Raw genomic sequence first — 23588 nt, 5'->3', positions numbered from 1 at the left:
GGGGTCCGAGCGGCGGTGCTCTTAGGGTTTCGCCCCCTCGGTCGCCTGGAGGGGGCGACGTGAGGGGAACGGTTTGGGGAATATACGAGTCGAGAACCAAGACTTCTGAAAGTCTTAACTGAAATGTAGTTGTTCTTTACCTTCCATTGTAGCAAATGGTAAAGGACAACAGACTCATGTGATCTCTGTATTCTGTTTAATGTTTAAAGGCAATCCTACAAAATATCTGAAGGGTGTAGTGATGAAGGCAAAAAGAGGTGCTCAGCATCTTGAGAAGCAGAAGAGTGAGGACAATGAAATATCCAACTGTAGTCATGGACATTTGTGGTTTTCAAAGTTTCTCTTTTGTAATGGAGATCAAAATTATGCATCATCATCACTTGAAATTGACGAAGTCACACGGACACGGCGTCGCCCTCCTCTGGCGGCCGGGGGGAAAACCTTGCCGCCGCCGCGTTAGGCCCCCAGCTCCTCCCTCCCCTGTCTCGCCGCCGCCGGAGGGGGGCCGGCGAAGCCGCGCGCTCCCCGAGGAAGGTGGCGGCGGGGCGTTTCTTCCCCTACCGCGTCCCTGGCGAGGAGGAGCTCGCTCGGGCGCGGCTCAGGGCAGCGGACGCGGCGGCGTACGGTGGGCTCGGCGGAGTGCTGCGGGCGTGGCTGCTTGAGGCGGGCGCGGCGGCTCTTCCAGCCGCCGGCGGCGCGTGGGTCTCCGGCGGTCGAGGGCGGCCGAGCCAGATCTGGGCCGGGCGGGCCGGCTCGGGGCGCGGATAGCCGTGGCGGCGCAGTGACTGGCCGGCGCGGGGCCCCTGCGGTGTGGCGTCGGGTGGCCGAGACGGTGGCGCAGGCGGTCGGCGCCATGGGCGGGCCCCGATCTGGGCCTGCTAGGGCCGTGTGGGGCGCGGTGGCGGCGTGGTGCTGGCCTGGCCCTGGGCCGGGAGGGCTACGCGGCGGCGGCCTTGGGTTGGCCATGAAGTTGCTGCAAGAGAACTGCTTTGGCGACGAGGTTGTTGCGGGACGTCCGCGGCGGTTCTGCTTGGTGTTGTCGCGGTGCGCCGTGGATGCAGGCTAGGGGCGGTGGCGCTCGATGGTGGTGGTGTGCCTAGAGGAGGAGCTGGGTGAGGAGCGCGATGGGACGGCGGCTCCGGAATCCTCGGCGGTGCGGCGGCTGCGGTGGCCGCGTGGGCGGCGCGGCGGCCGGATCTTGGAGCTCTTGTCTGCGGGCTTCGGCGTTCGTCTTCGAGCTCCACGTTGGTGTTGGTCGGCGTCCCCTCTATGTGGCGTTCCGGCGGTGCCCACGGTGCTCTTCGACGGTGCTCCGTTGGCTACATGCGTGTTGCTCCGGGGGTCGCGATACGGCGGATGCAGGTGGTGGTCTGTGCCGGTCCTTGTTGGGCGGGCGCGAGTTTTTTGGGACTCTTGCTGGGCGAAAGCTCTGTCTTGGCGGCCGGCCAAGACCGACGACGGTGACGCCCGTGGGCGCCGCACCCTTCTTGAAGGCGTCGTCGAAGTGGGTGTCTCATGATCTCCGCCCGGGCTCTCCGGGGGAAACCCTAGATCCCTCGCGGGATCGGGCGTGGGCGGCGCTCTTGTGTCGCTTTGCCTCTTGGGGCCTCGCTTTGGGACAGAGGGGCTTGTGCAGTGTTTTGGTGGTTCGGCGGAGGCGGGTTCGTCTTCGGCCAGGCGGGGGGCGGCCTTGGGGTCGGCGTGGTAGTTGGAGCGGTTGCTCCGGTCTTTCGCCTCCGCCTGTTGCGTTGATGTGTGGTGTCGATCTGGTTGGTCGTCGACCCGTGTGGAGCGCAGCCTCGGAGCTGGTGTGTGGTGTCGTGTTGTACGGTTTTTCGGCTAGTTTTTCTCATAAACGGGCCAACTCTTTTCTCCTATATCAATGAAAGGCAAAGCTTTTGCCTCGTTTCAAAAAAAAAAAATTATGCATCATCTTCTTTGTAATCGAGACGACACAAGGAGTGATACAACTTACATGAGAACAAAATAGCCATCGGAGAAAATCTCGAATTATTGACTTCGTAAGAAGATAGCTTCAATCTTTAGATAGTTGCAGATTAAAACACGAACCATCATGGATTTGTTCGGAAACAAATAACAAACTTAAGCCAGGCTGGGCGTTGTCTCCTCAGCTGACAAACTTTGTCTGCCAGAAATAAACTAAATTGAAAAAAACATAATCATCTGAAATAAATGTCACTCTAGGACTCGTGGATTCGTTCGTGGCGATGATCTATCTTCATCGTAGCCCATCTGGCCAACATCAAGGTAGCCCAAAGGGGCAACAGTATTCCACGAATCTTCGTATGGCTTGGACCAATCCTGGTGAAATGCATAAAAAGATATTAAGATCAACATAAAAATGAGGCAAAAAACATAATACAATACGTTCAAACTTGGCAATATAAGCTACCGCGTTACTCATGTCATCGTGACGATGGTCTTTATCGTAGCTGCCAATATCGAGACCATATTATGCACCTACCTTGTTGTGAAGCACCATCAACTCTTGATACAACTGATACAATAAACTTCAATGTGCATCATAATTCATAAAACGATATAGACAGAGTGTCTAAATGGAAAAATACTTTAGGGTCTCATGTGTGAATGTGAGCGAGAGAATGCTCCCATTGGATAATTACAGATGCACTTGGTGTTCAGGGCTTATTCCAATTTCAATAACAATAACTTGCCAGCATACAGACCAGCATGCTTTGAAGCTTTCTGGTTCTATCTCTCGATGCAAACAAATGCCTAACTAAATTGACAAGTGCACACTGGAACAAATTCTCTGAACTAACTGAAAATAGCTGCCATTATCCAGACCATATTCTGCATAACTTATTGTGAAGGCACCTCGATGGATATCAACCGGATGACGTCGAGCGCCTGCTTCGCCTCGAAGAATTTGAGAGTGCGCGAGAGAAATTGAGCAGCCGCGGCCCTCTCCTTCCTCGCCTAGCTCTGGCGTCCGACAGCCACCCAGGTCCCCCGCAGCCGCCGCTGCTCCTCCCCTCGCCGACCACATACAAACTCCGCTGCTGCCGCCCTCCCCTCGCCGCCCCGCCGCCTGGCGCCTGTTACTTCCTCGCCTACCTCTTGCGGCCGATAGCCACCCAGGTCCCCCGGCTCCGCCACTGGTTCTCCCCTTGCTGACCATGTTCCCTCCATCGCGTCCCCGTCTACCCCACTCGGCTGAGAGGATTTACGTGACCGTGAGAGACGAGAGAGATTTCAGTGAGACTAAATTTGCTGGTTGCCTTAAGATGTGTGTAGATTTGTTAATTGCTCGTCGCTTTAAGATTCGTGCATTCTTATCGGGTGATTTGGCCGGTCAAAAGGACGCTCGTTTTTATAATATTCGTAAAATATATTAAAGGTTCCGGTTCGACAGATTTTGGTTCCGTCCCCACAATTTTGGTTCCGGTACTTTGATTCCATCTATTTACCACCATTAGATCGAGGTGGACGGTTATTAAAAATGCCAACCAATGTAAAACATGTATTTATTTATATATCCTATGAGTGAGGGATGACATGGACAATTGGATAGTTGAAAAGAATTAATGGTGTGGATAGCTTTTGCATGTTGAAATAGACAATCATATATAAATGTTAATGAGTTTTACCTTATAAGATATATAGATAGGTATCGCTTGGCTTAAATCTTGGTCAACGAGTACTCCGGTGGTTGGAGACTTCGCTGCCTTGCGATTTTTGTTTTTGCGAAACATAGTATGTCTGCTGTATTTGTAAGCTGTTTTTCTCCAGATTGTATTTGATTGGCTCTTTGGAACATCATCATCAATTTAAGCGGGTGCAGTAGCAATACTTTTCTCTTCTAAGAAAAATGAGATAATGAAAAAATCGCTGGTAATGCGGTCCACTATACGCCCTAATTTCACGGACGGAACGAAGAACTTCGTCAGCCATTAATGAATTCTGGTGTGACTCTGATCGGTGCCGACAGTCCTCGCAACAGACCCATAGTTTTGCGTCAGTGCCGTTACTGAAGCAAAAAAGCTAAAATTCGAAGTTGCTTTCGTCCCAAAAAGCAGCATTTATGCAACGGAGAAAGTTGGAGTCCAAAATGAACAGATGCTTACGGATGCTTCCTTGAAAATGCAGCATCGATCTTGATCTCTTTCGGTGCTACTACCATAGTAGCGTTGCTGGCCAAGGCCAGGAAATGTGGAAGTGCTAGTACCACACTAGAACTCGGAAAGCTGGAACAGAACACGACTGTTCGGATCATATGTCAACAGCAGCCATGCCATCTGTAGTGTCCATAAAAGTAGTCAGTAATCCAAAGCCGTTGAACTCCCCACTCACAACTTTTGGGGGGTACAACGTACGATCAGATAAGGCGGGTACTCCTCCTATCCTCTTCCGCGCTCCTACAAATTTAAGAGCTAGCGAGGCCTGCATTCATCTACCATATATACCACACCATTCCTGCCCTCTTGGTTCCTCCGACACACCAATGGAGAGGTCAAGGTCCTGCACAGAGAAGAGCGGCAGCAACAACACCCCAGCCAGCGCCGTCAGCGAGCTGAGGTGCTACAGTTCTTCCTACGTCACGCCCAAGAAGGCAGCCGGCACCACATGGCCGTCTCCTGCATCTTCTTCCATTTCCTCGTCGTCGGCGGCGGCGACCGGTTCGAAGGCGAAGACGTGGAGCGGCGGATTCGTTAGTGCCCCGGCGGAGCTGCGGCGGAAGGGGAGGGTGGCGGGGTACAGGGTGTACGGCGCGGAGGGGAAGGTGAAGGTGTCGCTGAAGAACGGCGTGAGGTGGCTCAAGGGCAAGTGCACCCAGGTGGTGGACGGCTTGTGGTGAAGCCAAGGTGCAGATCGATTAGCTCCTTTTCTGTCCGGTAAATATTGATGTACGTACGTGGTATCATCTTCTCCACATGCCTAAAATCGCGGGGCTAATGCATCCAAGATCTTAAGATGATATTCTTAAGCTTTTTGTGTGTAAGTAGCTACTTAAATTACGAGAGAATGTAGTGCCTCGTTCGAACTGCTACCCCGTTCCAAAATATAACCTTTTAGGAAGCTAAGTTTAGCTTTCTAAAAAACTTATATTTCTGGCGGAGATAATAAGACCATCTTCAGTCCCATTTTCAAACCATCCTCTAAAGAGATTTAAGGGCTCCGGAGTAAAAAAATAAACAGCCCACCTTCGCACCCAAAGCCTTTTCGGTCCGGCATGATCAATAGCGCCTATCAATCAAACGACGAACATATTTGAGTCCACTGCCATTGAATGCATTTTAAAATTATGCATATCGGTGTTGGAAAGTTTGGGAAATACTATTTGGAAGTGTCAAATAAAACGGAGATTGCTAGGATCATGGAATAAATACAACGAGAGGATTTTTTGCGATGCTTGGAAGTATCGACTATGGTCATGGAAGAATCGTCCGTTTTCTTGGCAAGGTTTGTACAAAGGGCATCACAGATACTGCAGTGTAGAATTTTAAGCTGTGGCAGATCAAGACATGTGGATTTGACATTTTTACTTTGATATGGTGGGATAGTGAAATCCACGTGCTACAACGTTCTCCGGTGTTTGCTAAACTAGTTGAAGGTCATGCTCTAGCATGCAATTATAAGATCAATGACCACACATATACCAAAGACTACTATCTAGCTGATGAAATCTACCCAAGATGGGCGTCATTTGTCAAAATACACACAAAGCCTCTAGGTCAGAAGAAATCACACTTTGCTAAGCGTTAGGATAGTTGTAGAAAGGATATAGAGCGGGTATTTGGTGTGCTCTAATATCGATTTGCTATTGTTCGGTACCTTGCTCTTATCAAGTCTCAAGATCAAATGATAAATGTTTGTGATATTATGCACAACATTGTCATCGGAGTGACCGCAAGACTCGAGATAATGGCCATGTTGGTCCCTATGAGTGTGAGGGTTCTCTTTTGGATGTTGATCACCAAGTGCCCACTGATTTTGCTGATTTTCTCACCATGCATGCAGAAAATCCGTGATACATACACTCATCACCAACTATAAAATGATCTCATAGAGCATCTGTGGAGGCTCAAAGGAGAATTGTCAACTATGCCGGCAGCTTGATAAAGCTGAACTTCAAATTACTTGTTTTGTGGTACATTTTATGTACATTTACAAACAATATTTTAAAATAGATTTATTTATGTGCTTAAATTACTTGTGTGTTTAGAAACTAGAAACTATAAAAACAAAATGAAGAAAAACTGTTTTGGGACCGTGTTTGAAGGACGTGGCTGGAAACAACCTCCCCCTCTAAAAAAAGGCAGCACCTAGCTACGACGCCCCCACTCGACTGATCCAGCGGTTTTGTTGGACATATATTGTTTGGAAGAAACGACTGAAGATGCTCTAAACATTTAAAGATCCAAACCACTTTTTGATGGAGGATGATCTGAACAATCACACACTTTTGGGACAAGCACTCAACCTTATGCGAATAAAGCAGGATCATTTCTAGCATGATACCGTTCCTGAAAGTAAGGCCTATCAAACGGAAAATACATCCATTCTCATGGTTACCAAGCACCCCGTATATATAAAAAAATCGTGGTAATTCAAAAGAAAAAGGAAAAAAAAACTGATTTATTTGGAAACCAAAGATGATCAAGTATTGTACTTTTATAAAAAAACTCGCGAGGAAATTCCTATCATTGTATCCTGGGTAAAAAATACAAAATCGAACAAATCCCATGTCCATGTACTATTCATGTTATATTCCTCACACACTTTTGTGTTTTGCCTAGAATACCATGGGAATTATTTCGAGCTCAAACAATTTTATACGAGTACAATACATGATCATCTTTTGTTTACAGGAGGATTCCGATTTTTTTTTCATTTTTTAAAATTATCACGAATTTTTGGACTTATGGGGTGCATAACACCATGTGCCAAAAATTCGGGTCCCTATCAAACTAGGTAAATTCTTATTTTCTATTGTATTTATTTTAAAATAATTATCATAATGTTTTCTAGATATGGATGTATCTATACATTAAATATGTCTAGATACATTTTTCTTTAGATAAAGTTGCAACACTCATTTTGGAACAGAGGCACTATATGGAAGAAAGTATTAAAAACAGTTCACGGTTGTGATTCTACATGGACTATTTTGTTATCGAAGAATTTACAACATTGGGTGGGTCAAATGACAGAAACCTCACTTGAGTAGTGGCGGAAAATGTTCCTAAACTAGCCGTCCGCCATTTTTCGAATGAGGAAAATACAATCCCATGTAACAATTATTTTGCCAGTTCAGCGGATGTCGAGGAAGACCGAGGCACCCTTACATTGTATTAACACAAACGGGTCAATATTTATGTCAATTCCATGTATGTGGCACTTATGCAATCAAACATACCAATTCAAAGAAACTTTATGGAGCATAGAAATCTATCGTGTTCCTTATACTTCGACCGCTGCAGCCTATATAGGTATCACGATGGGTTATCGTAATTCCGTTTATCTAAAATGGTTTCCCCTATGTTATTGTTTGTTGGATACACTTTTACCCCTATTACACCCTTAATTACCAATTCAAAGAAACTTTATGGAGCATAGAAATCTATCGTGTTCCTTATACTTCGACCGCTGCAGCCTATATAGGTATCACGATGGGTTATCGTAATTCCGTTTATCTAAAATGGTTTCCCCTATGTTATTGTTTGTTGGATACACTTTTACCCCTATTATTGTTTGTTGGATACACCCTTACTTACTTTTATGGTTAATTTTTCAATAATACATTATAAAATATAAGAAGAACACAACTTAACCGCAAACTATGCCTCGATTTTTCAAGAGAAAGATTAGAGGGGTAATTATAGGAATTTTCTTAGAGTAATTCTCCACGTGAATGTAGCATCGCCGGATTCGACAACATGTGTCATGTGTGTATTCTCCAGGTGAAAACCTATATTAATTTTCCAATTGAGCTCATCTCCCAGCTAGATCAGGTAATTAATTGTTGAAGTATTTAATCTGAGCTCGCTTGGTGGATGATAATACCAGGTTTAACCTATCCGTGTGCAATTAAGGACGACGACCCAACTGGAAGGAGTTGTCTTGGAATTCACGCTTCTTGTTGGACCCATGTTGTTTCTAGCGGTGGAACTAATTCCTCGATATAGTGGTAGATGATCGAGAGTATGACCATCATGAGTCCAATATAAAGAATGTAGCTTTGAGTTTTTCTTTCCCTTTCGTATATTAGTGATTATTCGTTAGTTTAATAGAATATGATCGTGTGCATCTAGGGATGCAACAATACTTTAGGAACTTGACTTCATTATTTTGATTTAAATAACTTACTTCAGTACTTATGTCTTCAATGATTTGTGGAACTTACGGGTTAATTTCAAGGCGATTTGCACAAAAATAACCTAAAAGTGAAAGAAAAGCACAGACTGACCCTCCGGCGAAACTATTTCACCCATCTAACCCTTTTGTGTGGCGCCCCTCCCATCGGCGCCACACATGCCAGTGTGGCGCCCCTGGCGCCACTCTCCCAGCCGACGTGGCGCCCTCGACGCTGAGCTGGTGCGCCGATCCGACGTGACAGCATGTGTGGCGCCCCTCCCATCGGCGCCACACATGCACTTATAATTGCCAAAACATACTGTGAGACAAAGCGTCTGGGACTTAGCCGTTTTGGCGAGGCTCTATGTGTGGCGCTGACATAGGCATCCCAAATGGGCCTGCTGAAGATAGTACCCGGGGTTTGCTGAAGGCCCACTACCCGAAGAATAAGAAGATTCGGGAGCCCAAGATATATTAAGGAAAGTTAGAGTTGTAATAGGAAGTGTTATTTGTAATCTGGCGGGATGAATTAGAAACCGTCCCGGACTCTGTAACTTGTACAACACGAATCCCTCGGCTCCGCCTCCTATATAAAGGGGGAGTCGAGGGACGAAGAGGGAATCGAATCATTGTTTCAAACCCTAGTTTTCATAATCGTCGAGTACTTTTCGGCTGAAACCTTCGAGATCTACTTGCCCTCTACTTCCAACTAAACCCTAGCCTACAATCCATAGGCATTGACAAGTTGATACCTTGTCAATTGGCGCCGTCTGTGGGAACTAGAGGCGTAAGGATCTGATCTCGATGGCACGTTCAAGATCTTCGACATCGTCAACAGCAAGCAACGCAATGGATCGAGGTAAACAGATCGCTGCTGGTCCTGTCGATTTTGTTCCTCACCCACCCTCCCGTTTGAATGCATATGCGTATCTGGCGGAGCCCATGGAGATGACGTTCGGAAGGTTTCACTTTCGCGTCGAGAAGGAAGGATCGTATCGTGTCGAAATTCCGATTTCGTCGGGATCGTCGGCGGTCGATTCCGATTTTTCAAGCTATACATCGTCAACCGAGTCAGGAGAAGAAGAAACTTCGTCGACACGCTACGTCAGCACCAGGGCAAGAGAGAAACTTGCCAAGATCTTCAGCGACATGTCGTTTGAGTCATCTGCGGACTCATATATAAGCGATGGCTCAAGCAATGTCGACAGTTATGACTTCATCGACAAATCTATCACAGTGGGCAAAGTCTTCATCAACCTCAACGATGATGTCACCAAACCCAATATAGATCTGAATACAAAATACCATCAGATTTATGCTATTGAAGATCAAGAGGAAACATCTGAGGCTTTCGACGATCTGGGAAATCCATACGTCGATCTCTCTGATCTGCGACGAGGCCTGGGCAATAAATACGTCGGGCCACAGCCGCGAGACAGAGTTCAACTTTCGCAAGCAGCGTGGGATAGAGCCGCGAGAGCTATGAACGGTACAGAACCAATGGCTACCACGGCCACACCAGAGGAATTACAAGCATATCAATATAGGCTCGCACGAGCTGCCAGAGAATTGGAAAAACAGACAGCTGAGTTAAACAGGAGAAAGGAGGCAGCTTCTGCATCCAGCAGGAGAAGGGCAGATCTAAGTCGACAATCTAGAACTTCGGGTGATAGCCACAGGGAGGCTCGGAACAGAGGGAGATCAAGGTTACAACACATACCCGAAGCAGAAAGAGAGCACTTGGTCCAAAACCTCGACATGTCCTTTATGTCGATAGACACAAGAGGGAACATTATCCCTAAGACACCAGAGGCCGGGTATATGGCGACATAAGCTTTTATCCTCGCATCTAAACCACCTCCAGGCGATCCAAGGGAAACACTGTACAATATGGCGATAGCAGGAGTTGGAGCTATGGGGACAGCGTTTGTATCAACGCCTCCCGAAGGAGTGGCAAGGCAAAATAGTCCACGACCTGCAGCAGCAACAACGGCAGCCCCTGAAGGACCAAGTGGAGCAAGAGACACGGCAGCACAAGCAAGGGTCGACAGAGCGCGGCAAGGCAGAAGGGAACATCGGCAATCCCCAGAACTTAACGACGAAGATATGTGTGGTTTGCCGTGCTTCACGAGGAGAGTCCGAAAAACTCGAGTCCCTTCAGGATTCAAGTTACCCGACAACTTCAAGAAGTTCGACGGCCTTCAAGATCCAGAGGATTGGCTAGTTGATTATCTCGAGACAGTGAAGCTCACAGGAGGAACCAGGGCAACAGCTATGCAAAGCATCCAGGTGCACTTGAGTGGAGCCGCACGATCTTGGATAAAGAAACTTACTCCAGGGTCTATCGACAGCTGGGAAAGTTTCGAGGACGTGTTCGTCAAGAATTTCAGATCCACGTGCAAAAAACCTGCGTCGTTAGAGGAGTTGAGAGCATGTCGACAAAAGCCAGATGAGCCAATGAGAAAGTATATCCAAAGGTGGAACATCATCAAAAACTCGGCAGAAAACATATCTGACGAGAGAGCAATAGATGCGTTTGTCGCAGGAATCAGGCGTGGAGATTATGTCGAGGACTTGGGAAGGACCAATCCAAAGACAGTATCCGCGTTAATGGAGATAGCAAATAGATGGGCAGATGGAGAAGATGCAGTCCACAACAAACGACACAGGTCGCCAGAAGAGGACCGTGGTCGAAATTATCAACCGAGGCGACGATTTCCTCGGCAGTACCCGAACTATGACGCTCCAGGGCAAATTTCGGCAGGTTTTCGGGCAAACACAGGAGGAAACAACAGAGATGATTATCAGAGAAGCAGTGAGCAGCGAGGCGATAACAGGGACGATTCTCGCAACAGGCAAAATAGCGGGCCTAGGTTCCCGAGGCCTTTCGTGTCCCCCGAAGAAATGATGAACGGACCGTGCCAGATGCATTTTTTCCTCGACAGCAACGGAAAAAGACAGTCAGGGCACCTGCAGAAAGACTGTCGAAATTTTCAGGCAATGTTAAGGTATGCAGAGCACGCTAACGCTCGGGCAGCACAGAGAAATCCTCGAGAACCCAGGAGCGAGATTCACTTGCCACCTCCTCCCGCGATTACAGACGACAATCGACATCAGCTCAGAATAGCGGCAGCACCTCCACCACCACCTTACGTTGATCCTAACTCCAATGGAGTGGTGTCGATGATTCAGAAGGGAAGGCCATCCAATAGAGCTCAGAAAGTAATCTCACGACAGGTGTTTATGGCAGAAAAAATGCCTCCACCAACAGTCGAGTATCTTAATTGGTCAGGACAAGATATTGGCTTCACCATAGCAGATCATCCGCAGCAAGTTCCTCGACCAGGGCAGTCAGCACTTATTTTGCCAGCAGTTATTGCGGGATTTGATGTCTCTCGAGTATTCATAGACGGCGGCAGCAGCTTAAACCTTATGTATGCAGATACATTGAGGAAGATGAACATATCCTTAGCAAATTTGAAGCCAACAGACACAAGGTTCCACGGCATCACACCGGAGAAACCAAGTTATCCATTGGGGAAGATCAATCTCGACGTTCAGTTTGGAACCCGAGAGAATTATAGAATCGAGAGGCTGGAATTTGAAGTCGTGGATTTTCCGTCGCAATACCACGCTTTGTTGGGACGACCAGCATATGCTAGATTTATGGCGGTGCCACACTATACATACCTGTTGTGGAGATTGCCTGGACCAAAGGGACCAATCACAGTCAAAGGAAGCTTCGCCTTAGCCGATAAGTGCGATAAGGATTTTCACCGGCTATCAGAAACTTTCGGGATGCAAGCTGAGTATTTAGCGTCAAAAAGTATGAATGACTACGACGTGCTGCCGGACGTTGGAAGGCCAAATAAAGAATCAACTTTCAATACCGAGAAAAATTCTAAGGAGGTGCAGATTCACCCGACAGACCCGAAAAAGACGACGTCCATTGCAACAAATATGGATATCGCATAGGAAAGCGCGCTCGTCGAGTTCCTCCGTGAGCACTGGAAAATCTTCGCATGGTGTCCAGCTGACATGCCAGGAGTACCCAGGGAACTTGCCGAGCACCACCTCAACTTGGATCCTCTAGCGAGACCAATCAAACAACCCTTGCGGCGTTTTTCGGAACCAAACCGCAAAGCTATGTTATCAGAAATAGATCGACTCAAAGATGCTGGTTTTATCAAAGAGATATCTACAGAAGCCACATGGGTAGCTAACCCAGTGATGGTGCCGAAGAAACACACGACAATCCTTCGCATGTGCGTCGACTTTACGTGTCTCAATAAACATTGTCCTAAGGATCACTTTCCCCTCCCAAGGATCGATCAAATCATCGACTCCACGGCAGGATGTGAACGTCTTTCCTTTTTGGATGCATACTCCGGTTATAACCAGATCAGAGTAAAAGAAGATGATGAGGCCAAAACAGCGTTTATTACACCTTACGGCGTGTTTTGCTACAAAACAATGCCCTTTGGTCTAAAAAATGCGGGAGCAACATACCAGAGGATGATGCAGAAGTGTTTGGCGACACAGATTGGGAAAAACGTGCAAGTATACATCGACGATGTCGTCATAACATCAAAAAAGGGGGCAACGTTGATCGAGGATCTCAAGGAAACCTTTGACAACCTCGACAAATTCTGCCTCAAGTTGAACCCAACGAAGTGTTCTTTTGGCGTTCCAGCAGGAGAACTTCTGGGGTTCCTAGTTTCAGCAAGAGGAATTGAAGCAAATCCCGACAAAATACAAGCTATCGTAACAATGAGAAAGCCAACAAAGTTGAAAGAAATACAGCAGCTAACTGGGCGAGTCGCAGCTTTGAGCAGATTCGTCGCCAGGCTGGGAGAAAAAGCGTTACCATTTTACGCTCTGATAAAGCAAGGAGATAAATTCCAGTGGAACGAAGAGGCCGACAGAGCTTTCGAGGATTTGAAGCGCACAATCTCGACACCACCAATTTTGGTGGCGCCGAAGGAAAAGGAACCTCTCCTGCTGTATATTGCAGCCACGCCCCAAGTGGTTAGCACGGTGCTAGTTGTCGAAAGAGAAGAAGAAGGAAAACTCCATGGAGTGCAGAGGCCAGTATATTTCATCAGCGAAGTTCTGTCGCCTTCCAAACAGCGGTACCCGCAGTACCAAAAACTAGCATATGGAGTAATTGCAACGGCAAGGAAGTTGCGCCACTATTTTTCGGCACACCCGATAATAGTAGTCAACGAAGCACCTCTTTCAAATATACTAAACAATCCAGAAGCTACAGGGCGTGTCTCCCTTTGGGGAATAGAACTTTCCCCTCGGGACATCACGTATGAAAAAAGAAAAGCAATCAAGTCGCAAGTTCTGCCAGACTTCATCGCAGAGTGGATGGAGCTACAAAACACGGGACCCCCAGATTTATCGAGAACCTGGACCATGAATTTCGACGGGTCCAAGAGAGTAGAAGGAGCTGGCGCAGGAGTAGTACTTATATCACCTGAAGGCGACAAGTTGAAACACATCCTTCGGATGACGTTCCCTAACGCATCTAACAATGAAGCAGAATATGAAGCCCTCATACACGGGATGAAGATGGCAAAAGCTTGCGGTGCAACTCGACTAAAAATCTTTGGCGACTCACAATTGGTGGCTCAGCAAGTTATGAACCAATGTGACGCAGTCAATGATAGCATGGTAGCATACAAGGAGGTGTACAATGAGCTCGAGAAGCTATTTGATGGATGCGAGGTAAATCACATCAGTAGATTGAGCAACGATGAAGCCGACGTCCTCGCAAACATCGGATCGCAGTGCCTCCCAATCCCGCCAGGAGTATTTTGGGAAGAAATAGCGGAGAGATCCACGAAGCCAAAAAAGGTGCAGAAAAAAGCAAAAGAAGAGAAAACTTCGACGCTTCTCAAAGAAACCACGGAGGATGAAGAGGACCAAGAACTTGTGATGATGATACAAATTCCATGGATGCAAGCATATATATCATACATCCTCAGGAAAGAAATACCCGACGATCCAGTTGAAGCAAGGCGAGTTATTCGACGATCCAAAGCTTCACGGATCAAGGGAATTATACAAGCGAAGTATTTCAGGCTCCAAAGGTGTGTCACACCCGAAGAAGGAAGAGTAATTCTGAAAGACGTGCACGAAGGGATATGTGGTCACCACGCAAGTAGTCGAGCTATTGCAGCCAAAGTTTTTCGAGCAGGATTCTATTGGTTGACAGCAATTGAGGATGCCAAGGAGATAGTAAGAACTTGCGACGCGTGCCAAAGATTCGCCGCCAAACCTCACTCTCCAGCGGCGGAATTAACACCAATACCATTGTCGTGGCCCTTTGCCCAATGGGGACTTGATATGGTGGGCAAGTTGCACAAAGCTTCGCCAGGAGGATATGAGTACTTGCTGGTTGCTGTCGACAAATTCACCAAGTGGATAGAAGCAAAGCCGATAAATTCACCAGATGCAGCATCAGCAATAAAATTCGTGAAGGACATCGTTTTTCGATTTGGAGTACCTCATAGCATTGTCACAGACAATGGCAGCAACTTTACGTCAAAGGAGTTTAAGGCGTATTGTGCAGAGGTAGGCATCAAATTGCACTTCGCGTCAGTTGCACATCCTCAAACCAATGGTCAAGTCGAGAAAGCCAATGGCATCATCTGCAACGGCATCAAGAAACGCCTATTAGGACCACTGGAAAAAGCTCGACATACCTGGCCGAAGAACTACCAAGTGTGTTATGGAGCATCCGAACAACACCAAATACAGCGACACGAGAGACCCCGTTTTTCCTTGTCCATGGAGCAGAGGCAGTACTGCCAATAGAAATAGAGCACGACTCCCCGCAGTCACAGAGTATAATGAAGAAGCTTCCAGGAAAGCATTGGAAGATGACGTCGACGCACTCGACGAAGCTCGAGACGAAGTATTATCAAGGGTAACCAAATATCAGCAGGACCTGAAAAATTACCACAGTCGACGTTTGAGACCAAGATCTTTTCAAGTCGGAGACTTAGTTTTGCGACTCAATCAAGAGCGCACTGAAAAACTCGAGTCGCCATGGCTTGGCCCCTACGTCATAACGGAAGTAATTGAAGGAGGAGCGTACAGGATAAAGGACAAGAAGACAGGGGTTCCCGAGAAAAACCCCTGGAACGTAGCACAGCTCAGGCGGTTCTACGCCTAGAGTCGAAATATAGTCCTTCTCTGTAAAAATACAATGTACTGAAACGCCCGCGAGTTTTCAGACGCACTCTTTTCCTTTTCGGGGCACCGAGTGGGGCCGGAAAGGTTTTTAATGAGGCGGGCTCGCGGTGCTGCAATATAATAAAGATAGTGGAGATATATTTCTTATTCTTCGACACGCTCGGGGGCTCAACGCCTTCAAGTTTCAAAATACGTACAATATAGACATATTAGACTTACCAAAATATTTCGCCTTGGTACACTAAATACCTCGCCAAATATCGGAAGTTAATAAAATCATAAACATAGTGTATGCGCCAAAGAAACTTACTGCTTTGGTCTAAGAACCTCGCAACAAAAATATAGAACTGTGATACCACGACACTCGGGGGCTTCCAACCCATCAATGAAAAAATAGAGATATCTTATTATGACAGGAGGGAAAACATCCGAGATAGAAAAACAGTATAGACTCCAGCCAAAAGCTCGGGGGCTCAGTGATCAAAAACACAGCTTGACAATATAGATTGTGTTTACAAATACACAAAAATGTATCAATGATAGAAATACAGCAAAGAAGAGGAAAAAGTTTTCAAGGGAAACCTAGCACATGATCTATGGTTATCCGCTCAGTAGAAGGACGAGTACTATGTTCAGCATAGCTTCCCTTCACGAAGAACTCAGAATCCATCCGAAGAAGTTCATCCATCATATCTTCAAGCAACAGGAGTCACCAAATCGTCAATCTTGCCCACATTTCTCTTTTTCTTTGCCATCTTCGCCAAACAAGTAGGAACAATTTGATCTATGGGCAATTTTGGATGACAAATTTTTATCATCATCATGGCAAATCTTGCGCCAGCAGAAAGTTGAGCTCGCACAAAGCCATGGATTCGAGGAGCATCTCGAAATTTCTCCATTAAAGCTGGAAGGGTTTCTGGCATTTTGTTCCGAGGAAACATGGTCCCATAAACTAAGAATAAAGTCTTCGTACAGAAGTCAAGGAAATCGCGGACTTGAGCCGCGTGATCTTGAAATCTGACGATTTGGCGGGTGCGCTCAGGAGTAACCCAAAAATTAGACCCATGTTGCGCAGCCAGTCTCAGCAAAACAGTGGTTCGAGCTTCAACACGTTGGTCTTCGGCAACAACATCCAGAAATGAGCCTGACACATCAAACAAAAAATCAAGTAACGAATGGTGAAGAATAATATCCAATATGGTTACGAGCGGGAAACATACCTGTCATGTCCAAACTGGCATCAGTCATTAGCTGAAGCATATAATTCTCGCGAGAAGAAGCTTCAGCAGCTTCAGCAACAGCAGCATCCTTCGCAGCGATGGCTTCCTTTGCCTGTTGAAGAGCAATTTCCTCTCTCTCGGACGCTTGTCGAGATTTTTCCATCATCGCAAGAGTTTGTTTCTTCATGGATTGAAGTTGATGTCGAAGTTCTTGCAAATCTTCTGACGAATGTTTGTTTGAAGAACCTTCGAGAGGGTTATCAGCGATTGGCATTTTCTTCGAGAAGGAAGAAGCGGGAGAAGCATCGGCAGAGCAAGGATTGGTCGAATAGTTGTCAAATATTAACTGGAAAAGAAAGCGCCAGGATCAATGATAGTGCCAGAGGAAATTTCATTAATTTTTAGAAACATTTACATAGGCATTACAAAAGAAGTTTCTCCTAAAGGACTACCAGGATAATTGTCGCCACAGCTAAAATTGGCGACAAGGGCAAAAGAAGCAGAGAACGAAAAAACAAAGAGGCATGCAACTAGACCTCCGGCCTTGATGAGCTAGGAGTTGCAGCTGGTCTGATCCCAAGATAGGCCAGGATTTTCTTCGTGTTGGGCTTGGCTGCCTTAATCAACGACCTCCATCTTGACAGCTCTATCTGATCGGTGTCGCCAACCTTCATCCAATCAACAGATTGTTGATCGTCGACGACCAAGGCAACAGTACTCTCGACAGCAATCTTCATGTTTTCCTGGCGCATCTTCAGTCCAAGGTCCTCTGATGAATTGAAGCTCTTGGCAAGGGTAAGGAAAGTCGGGGGCTCCTCTTTCTTCGGGAAGAAGTAGGGGAACAGCGCCGACAGTCCCGCACTAGCATTCGCCACGCCTTCACGAATTTCGGCTCCATGAAGCTCCAGATAAGAAAGTGCGTCAAGGAGAGGATCATTGTCGGGATTCTCCAGGTCAAATTCTTGGTTTGTTTGGTCTGCCACACGAAACAAAACGTTGGTCAAAAACAAGAAACAGCGGGTAGCACAAAAATAGAAGGAATCACTAATATTACTTTGAGTGCGTCGACTTTGTGATTTTAGGCGCTTGAGGATCCCCTGCTCACGATCAGCCTGTGCAGCTTTGTGCTCGTTTAAAGCAGTTTCAGCATCCTCAAGTCTTTTCTGCAGATCCTCGACACGAGCAGTCTTCGCTTTGGCTTCATCAGCCTCTGCTTTGGCTTCACTAGCAACAAGTTCGGCTTTCTTGCGTGCCGCTTCACTTTGCTTCAGTTGTTGAGCAAGTGTGTCGGCACGTTCGTTGGCCTCTGCAAGTTTCTCTGTCGAAGTAAAAAAGAAAAAAAGAAAGGTCAAAAAGGTTGCGACAAAGGACAGGGGCAAGAAGTCAAAAACAAAGACAGCAAAAAAGTTATTACCTTCAGCTCTGTTGGCATACTCACGATACCCAATGAATTGGGATCCGATGCGAATAAGCTCTTTGATCATGGGCTGTCAAAGAAGAACAAAGAAAGAGAAATATCGGTATGAAAAACGAGTGAAGGCGTGAAAAAGCAAAATAGAGGAAATATAGATATCGACAAACTTACATCATCCAAGAGCAAAGTAGAAGAGCCGCCTAACTGAGGGGCAGGCTCAACAATCGTTTCAATCCTTGTCCTTTTTGGTGAAGGCGCAAGGGGGCTTGATGGCGAAGTAGTGGTGACGACGTTTCGTTGAGGAGGCGAAGATTCTTCTCCTTCAACTAGTGTGTCCGAAGCAAGCAAAGTATGTGACGTGCTCGTACGGGGAGCCACGTCGACAGTTCGTACTTCTTCCTCGTCATCACTGTGATTAAAAGAAGACAGCATAAAAAGCAAGACAAGACAAAACATTTCGGGTACAGAAATAAGGAGAAATAAAAATGACTTACGAGCTGACGAGGGATTCAAGATAAGGATCGTAAGTTGCCTTCTGGTGTGAAGGATCAACTTCTTCGGCTTTGGAAGTGCCGGAGTCTTCGACATCATTCCTTTTCCTTTTGCCTTTCGGGGAGACAGCGGGAGGAGGAGATTGTGCCGACGAAGTACCTTCGGAATTACCCGCAGATTTTCGTGAATCCACGGGTTCGTTCACAAAGGATGGAGCTTCTTGATTGTCATCCGTGATAATGGCCCTTTCTTCGACTTCTCCATCCTCAGGAAGAGGAGGAAGGGACGCCACAGTAGGATGGTTCTGCAGGAAAATAGCGACAAAAGAAAATTAGAGAGGTATCAATACAATGAGATGCAGGAAAAGTTCGGAACAAAACAGAAATTCGAGAAGACAAAATACCTCAGGGAGAGGATTAGCGGAGCTGTATGGTTCCACGCGGCAAGAGGAGGGAATAGGATCCTTCTTGTTAAGCGAGGAAATTCTTCGAATCAGCTTCTCCAAGTCCTTTACAGAAAGATCATTGGAGAGCCTATTGGCGCCATTTTCACCAGAATACGTCCAAAGGGGATTTTTGCGGGCCTGAAGAGGCTGCACTCTAATCCTAAGGAAGTAGGCGGTGATTTGAACACCAGACAGTTCTTTGCCTCGAGTATTTTGAAGCTGATGAATACGAGACATAAGTGCTTTTGTCGACGTTTTCTCTTCTTCGGAAGCTTCAGCATCCCAGGAGCGGCGGCGCAGAATTTTGGCACTTCCGTCGAAAGGGACTATGTTGTGCTCAACAGAATTGGCACTTTCTTCGTGTATGTAGAGCCACCTTTTGTGCCACCCTTGGACAGAATCAGGAAATTTGACGTCGAAGTAATCAACGTCAGATCGGACACAGATAACAACGCCGCCTATGTTATAGGTGGCGTTGTGGGAGCCATTGCGGCGGAGGCAGTAAAATGCGTTTCCACAGAGCCCAGCTTAGGAGGGACTCCAAGGAAGCACTCGCAAAGAGTGATAAAAATAGAGACATGGAGGATGGAATTGGGGGTCAACCGGTGCAGACTGAATCCCATAAACAAAAAGAAGGCCGCGGAGGAAATCGTGAATTGGGGCAGAAAGGCCGCGGATGAGGTGATCAACGAAACTAACCCGGTACTCCATTGGAGGGGTTGGGTAGCTTTCTTCGCTGGGAAAGCGGATGGCGTCTTCTTTCTTCATCAGGCCTAGCCTCTTCAGCATGTTGACGTCTTGGTTGGAGATTTTAGATCTCTCCCACTCAAGATCTTCAGCGGCCATCTTGGACTCTGGAGTACTGTGGCGAGTGAGTCGCGTGCGCGGTGGCATCAACGGCACTGGAAAAGCAAAGTCATGCGTGCGTAAGATCAAAGAGAGTTGGGCGCAGTGGAAGTTTTTTGCAAAGAGGAACAGAGGTGCGGCGCAAACGAAGATGTGAACAGAGGTTGAAGAAAGGTTTATATAGGAATTGGACGAAGCAATGCACCGTTGGATGAAGAAATCGTGTGGTGAAAAAATATCTTGTAGATAAAGGGTAAAAAGGTATTTTTACTGAGATGGAACAGAACAGAGCATAAAGACGTGCGCCAGGAAAGCGGAGGACGTGTGTCCCCCACTTGCACGACGTGTCAACATGGTGGAAACAATGGACCCACAAGGAAGAAAAATCACGACTAGTAACAGAGATGAAGTAAATTTGACTAAGGGAAGCATGCCGACAAGAAAAATAAAAGAAGATTGACGACAGGAGAAGTTATTGAATACTTCGGGAGCCTTTGATCAAATACAAGTTTTTGCCCAAATGCTCGGGGGCTACTTCGACAAAAGTAAAATTTCGAGTATGGCAATATATAAATTGTGGGAGCCTACAACCAAGCACAAGTCCTTGGCTGTAGCCTCTGGGGCTACTCCCATCGGGAGCGCTGTTCGCGCACCCGAGAAATTGTAAAACTCCGGGAGAGAAAGGGAAATATGTCGGCATAAGGCGTGGAGCCTACACCCAAGTACAAGTCCTTGGCTGTAGCCTCGGGGGCTACTCCCATCGGGAACGCTGTTCGCGTGCCCGAGGAAATTATAAAAGAAAGAAAGACAGAGAAAAAAGAAAGATAAAAGAGCAAAAGAGTATATTTCGAGTTATAACTAACTCTACATATACTCCCATCGGGAGAACAATATAAGTCATCTTTGACTCGATAAAATGTGCCATTCCAACAGCCGGAAAAGCACTCGACAATATATTCTCAGAACGCCAAAGTTGCGATCAATTTCTGAATGCCGCAAATTTGCGAAGGTAAGACCCCGGATCCGTTCTGCCGGGCGTGGCATCGCCGAAGAATGCGCTCCGCTACTTTCATCCGTATCAACGGATACGAAGAAAATCCTAATGGACGCGTTAGGTACCCGATAAAGTTTGATCGGGACTCGACAGTAATGGTAAGACCTTAAGCGGCACCTCGTCGAAGTTTACACCAGCATCCCGAGGTCATGTCCAGGGACGTGATCTTGAAGTAGGTTTTTGCGGATTGCCACTAGAGCAGCTTAACTAGTACCCGATCCGTCGATGAACTAGCCCCAACTACCATTATCCCTGTACAATATAGAATTTTATGTAAAGAAATATAGAAAAGTTGAAGTTGTCGAATAAAAGTAACAAGTGGAGATTTTCCCCGACTCTACGATTCAAGAAAATCTCGTGGGCTACCGACATAGGCATCCCAAATGGGCCTGCCGAAGATAGTACCCGGGTTTGCTCGAAGGCCCACTACCCGAAGAATAAGAAGATTCGGGAGCCCAAGATATATTAAGGAAAGTTAGAGTTGTAATAGGAAGTGTTATTTGTAATCTGGCGGGATGAATTAGAAACCGTCCCGGACTCTGTAACTTGTACAACACGAATCCCTCGGCTCCGCCTCCTATATAAATGGGGAGTCGAGGGATGAAGAGGGAATCGAATCATTGTTTCAAACCCTAGTTTTCATAATCGTCGAGTACTTTTCGGCTGAAACCTTCGAGATCTACTTGCCCTCTACTTCCAACTAAACCCTAGCCTACAATCCATAGGCATTGACAAGTTGATACCTTGTCAGCGCCGATGCCACGGGCGCCACACTAGCATGTGTGGCGCCGATGCCACGGGTGCCACACATAGAGCCTCACCAAAACGGCTAAGGACTAATCATCCGGAGCCCCTCGATGTTTTCGACCCAAAAGTTGATATAAGTTGGCATGTGTGGCGCCGATGCCACGGGCGCCACACAGTGCAGTGTGGCGCCTGTGGGAAGGGCGCCACACATTGACTTGTGTTAATACCATGAAAAATCCTACAATACTCCAACAGTTTTGAGCAACGGTGTCGTGCTGGCTTTGCGCAACCTCATCGAACTCGATGGGGTCGTCCAAGATGTCGTCATCATACGCGTGCTTCACTAACTCGATACGCGTGCTTTGATGAAACCATTGGAGATAGTTGTTGAAAGCGGCCAAGTCATGAGGCACAATCTCCACAGGGCCAGCATTCCGTGTCGCTTCCAAACAGTGTTGGAACGCTGTGATGTGGCCGCTATGATGGACAGGCCAATTTGTGATCTTCCTCTGCCGCTGCCTATCAAGTCTGCAAGAATCAACAAGTTATATTCTACCTCTTCAATCAAGAATCTTCCATCGCATGATTCCAGAAGTTTACCTATGAAGCGCCTTGTCCGTGTCTTGCCACTGAGGTGGGCACTCCTGATACAGCCCAAACTGTCTCATCAATCTGTGCGGCTGGTGGTGTTCAACAAGCCACATGCATATGAGTGGGCAGCGCATACGCCAGAACCGCGCCTCCTCCGTGCACTTGTGGTTGAGGTCAGTCATCGCCGCGCCAATACGGTAGTAGGTACCATATGGCTCCCATTCCACCTGCAGCATACAAATATTTCAGAATTTAGAACATGCCAGTAGTATCAATGAAAACTAGGATTGCAAAAGAGTGATCGGTTACCTGCTCAGCGGTAAGAGTGTCCAACTCCGCAGTGTACTGCCTGTACATGATCTTTGGATCGCTCTTTATCTCCGAGACATTGTCCCAAAGGTATGCCCAAGTCGGCTCCCGATCAAGGTTCTCATGGTGATGAGGCCATGGCCTCTCGGTGAGTGTCCTAGGCCGCCCAACTGATAGGCGGTCCCAGCTCCATACGGAAAGTAGGAGCATGCATCCACCAATACCGCCGCTCCTAGTCCTGCTCCCAGTCCTGCGACAAGCTTCGTCCAACTGCGTACATAAGACATTTGGTTAGTACTTTGTCTAGCACACTACTATAGGAAAATAGTACATAGAACAAATCATCACCTGCCGGTAGAGGTAGGCAAGTGCCGCTGTTCCCCAACTCCACCGGTGCTCCAACACCGTAAGCGCCTTCAGCCAACACCAATGGGCCAGCTTCCCCCCACTGTCAGGAAAGAGAGTCCTCGAAATCATGTACCATAAGTACACGCGGGTGTACGTCCTGATAGTGTCCTCGTTGGCCCCTTCAGGGCATTGTCCAAAGTTAAGCCTAATCCAAGAGAAAGACGCGCCGGCGGGAGCCCTCGCCTTTGGTTCTGCTGGCAGCGGAGGAGCCATGCCAATAAGCGCCTCCATCTGCTGGCGCCACCCATCAGAAGCTGTGTTCATACACAAGTGGCTCGCCCTGAATAGGTAGTCCAAGGATCATGGAAACATCCTGGAGAGTAGGGGCCATCTCGCCGGCACTCAAGTGGAAGGTGTGCGTCTCCGGCCTCCACCGGTCGACAAGAGCGGTGAGTGCCGCGGCGTTCATGTTCGGCCTCCCACGGCTTACAAGGGATATGAACGGGAGAAGACCGGTAGGCTCGATGTGCTCCGTGTACCTCTCGTCATACGGTATATCCACTGTGCCATGGTAAC

The 23588-nt window shown here is 47.2% G+C and overlaps 1 protein-coding gene across 1 annotated transcript; it reads left to right on the top strand.

The window, feature by feature from the left end:
* Positions 1–4486: 4486 nt before the first annotated feature.
* Positions 4487–4840, top strand: LOC124683677. Its single transcript, XM_047218148.1, has one exon. It carries the CDS (start codon positions 4487–4489, stop codon positions 4838–4840), a length of 354 nt encoding a protein of 117 aa, XP_047074104.1.
* Positions 4841–23588: the final 18748 nt, after the last annotated feature.

This window comes from Lolium rigidum, chromosome 1 (assembly GCF_022539505.1).
Source record: "Lolium rigidum isolate FL_2022 chromosome 1, APGP_CSIRO_Lrig_0.1, whole genome shotgun sequence".
In the NCBI taxonomy this organism is placed as follows: Eukaryota; Viridiplantae; Streptophyta; class Magnoliopsida; order Poales; family Poaceae; genus Lolium; species Lolium rigidum.
The sequence above is the reverse complement of the archived record's forward strand: the minus strand, read 5'-3'. Positions and strand labels throughout refer to the sequence as shown.

Excerpts from the sequence above, each read along its gene's own strand:
- LOC124683677 (XM_047218148.1), top strand. The coding sequence starts at position 4,487 with ATGGAGAGGTCAAGGTCCTGCACAGAGAAGAGCGGCAGCAACAACACC.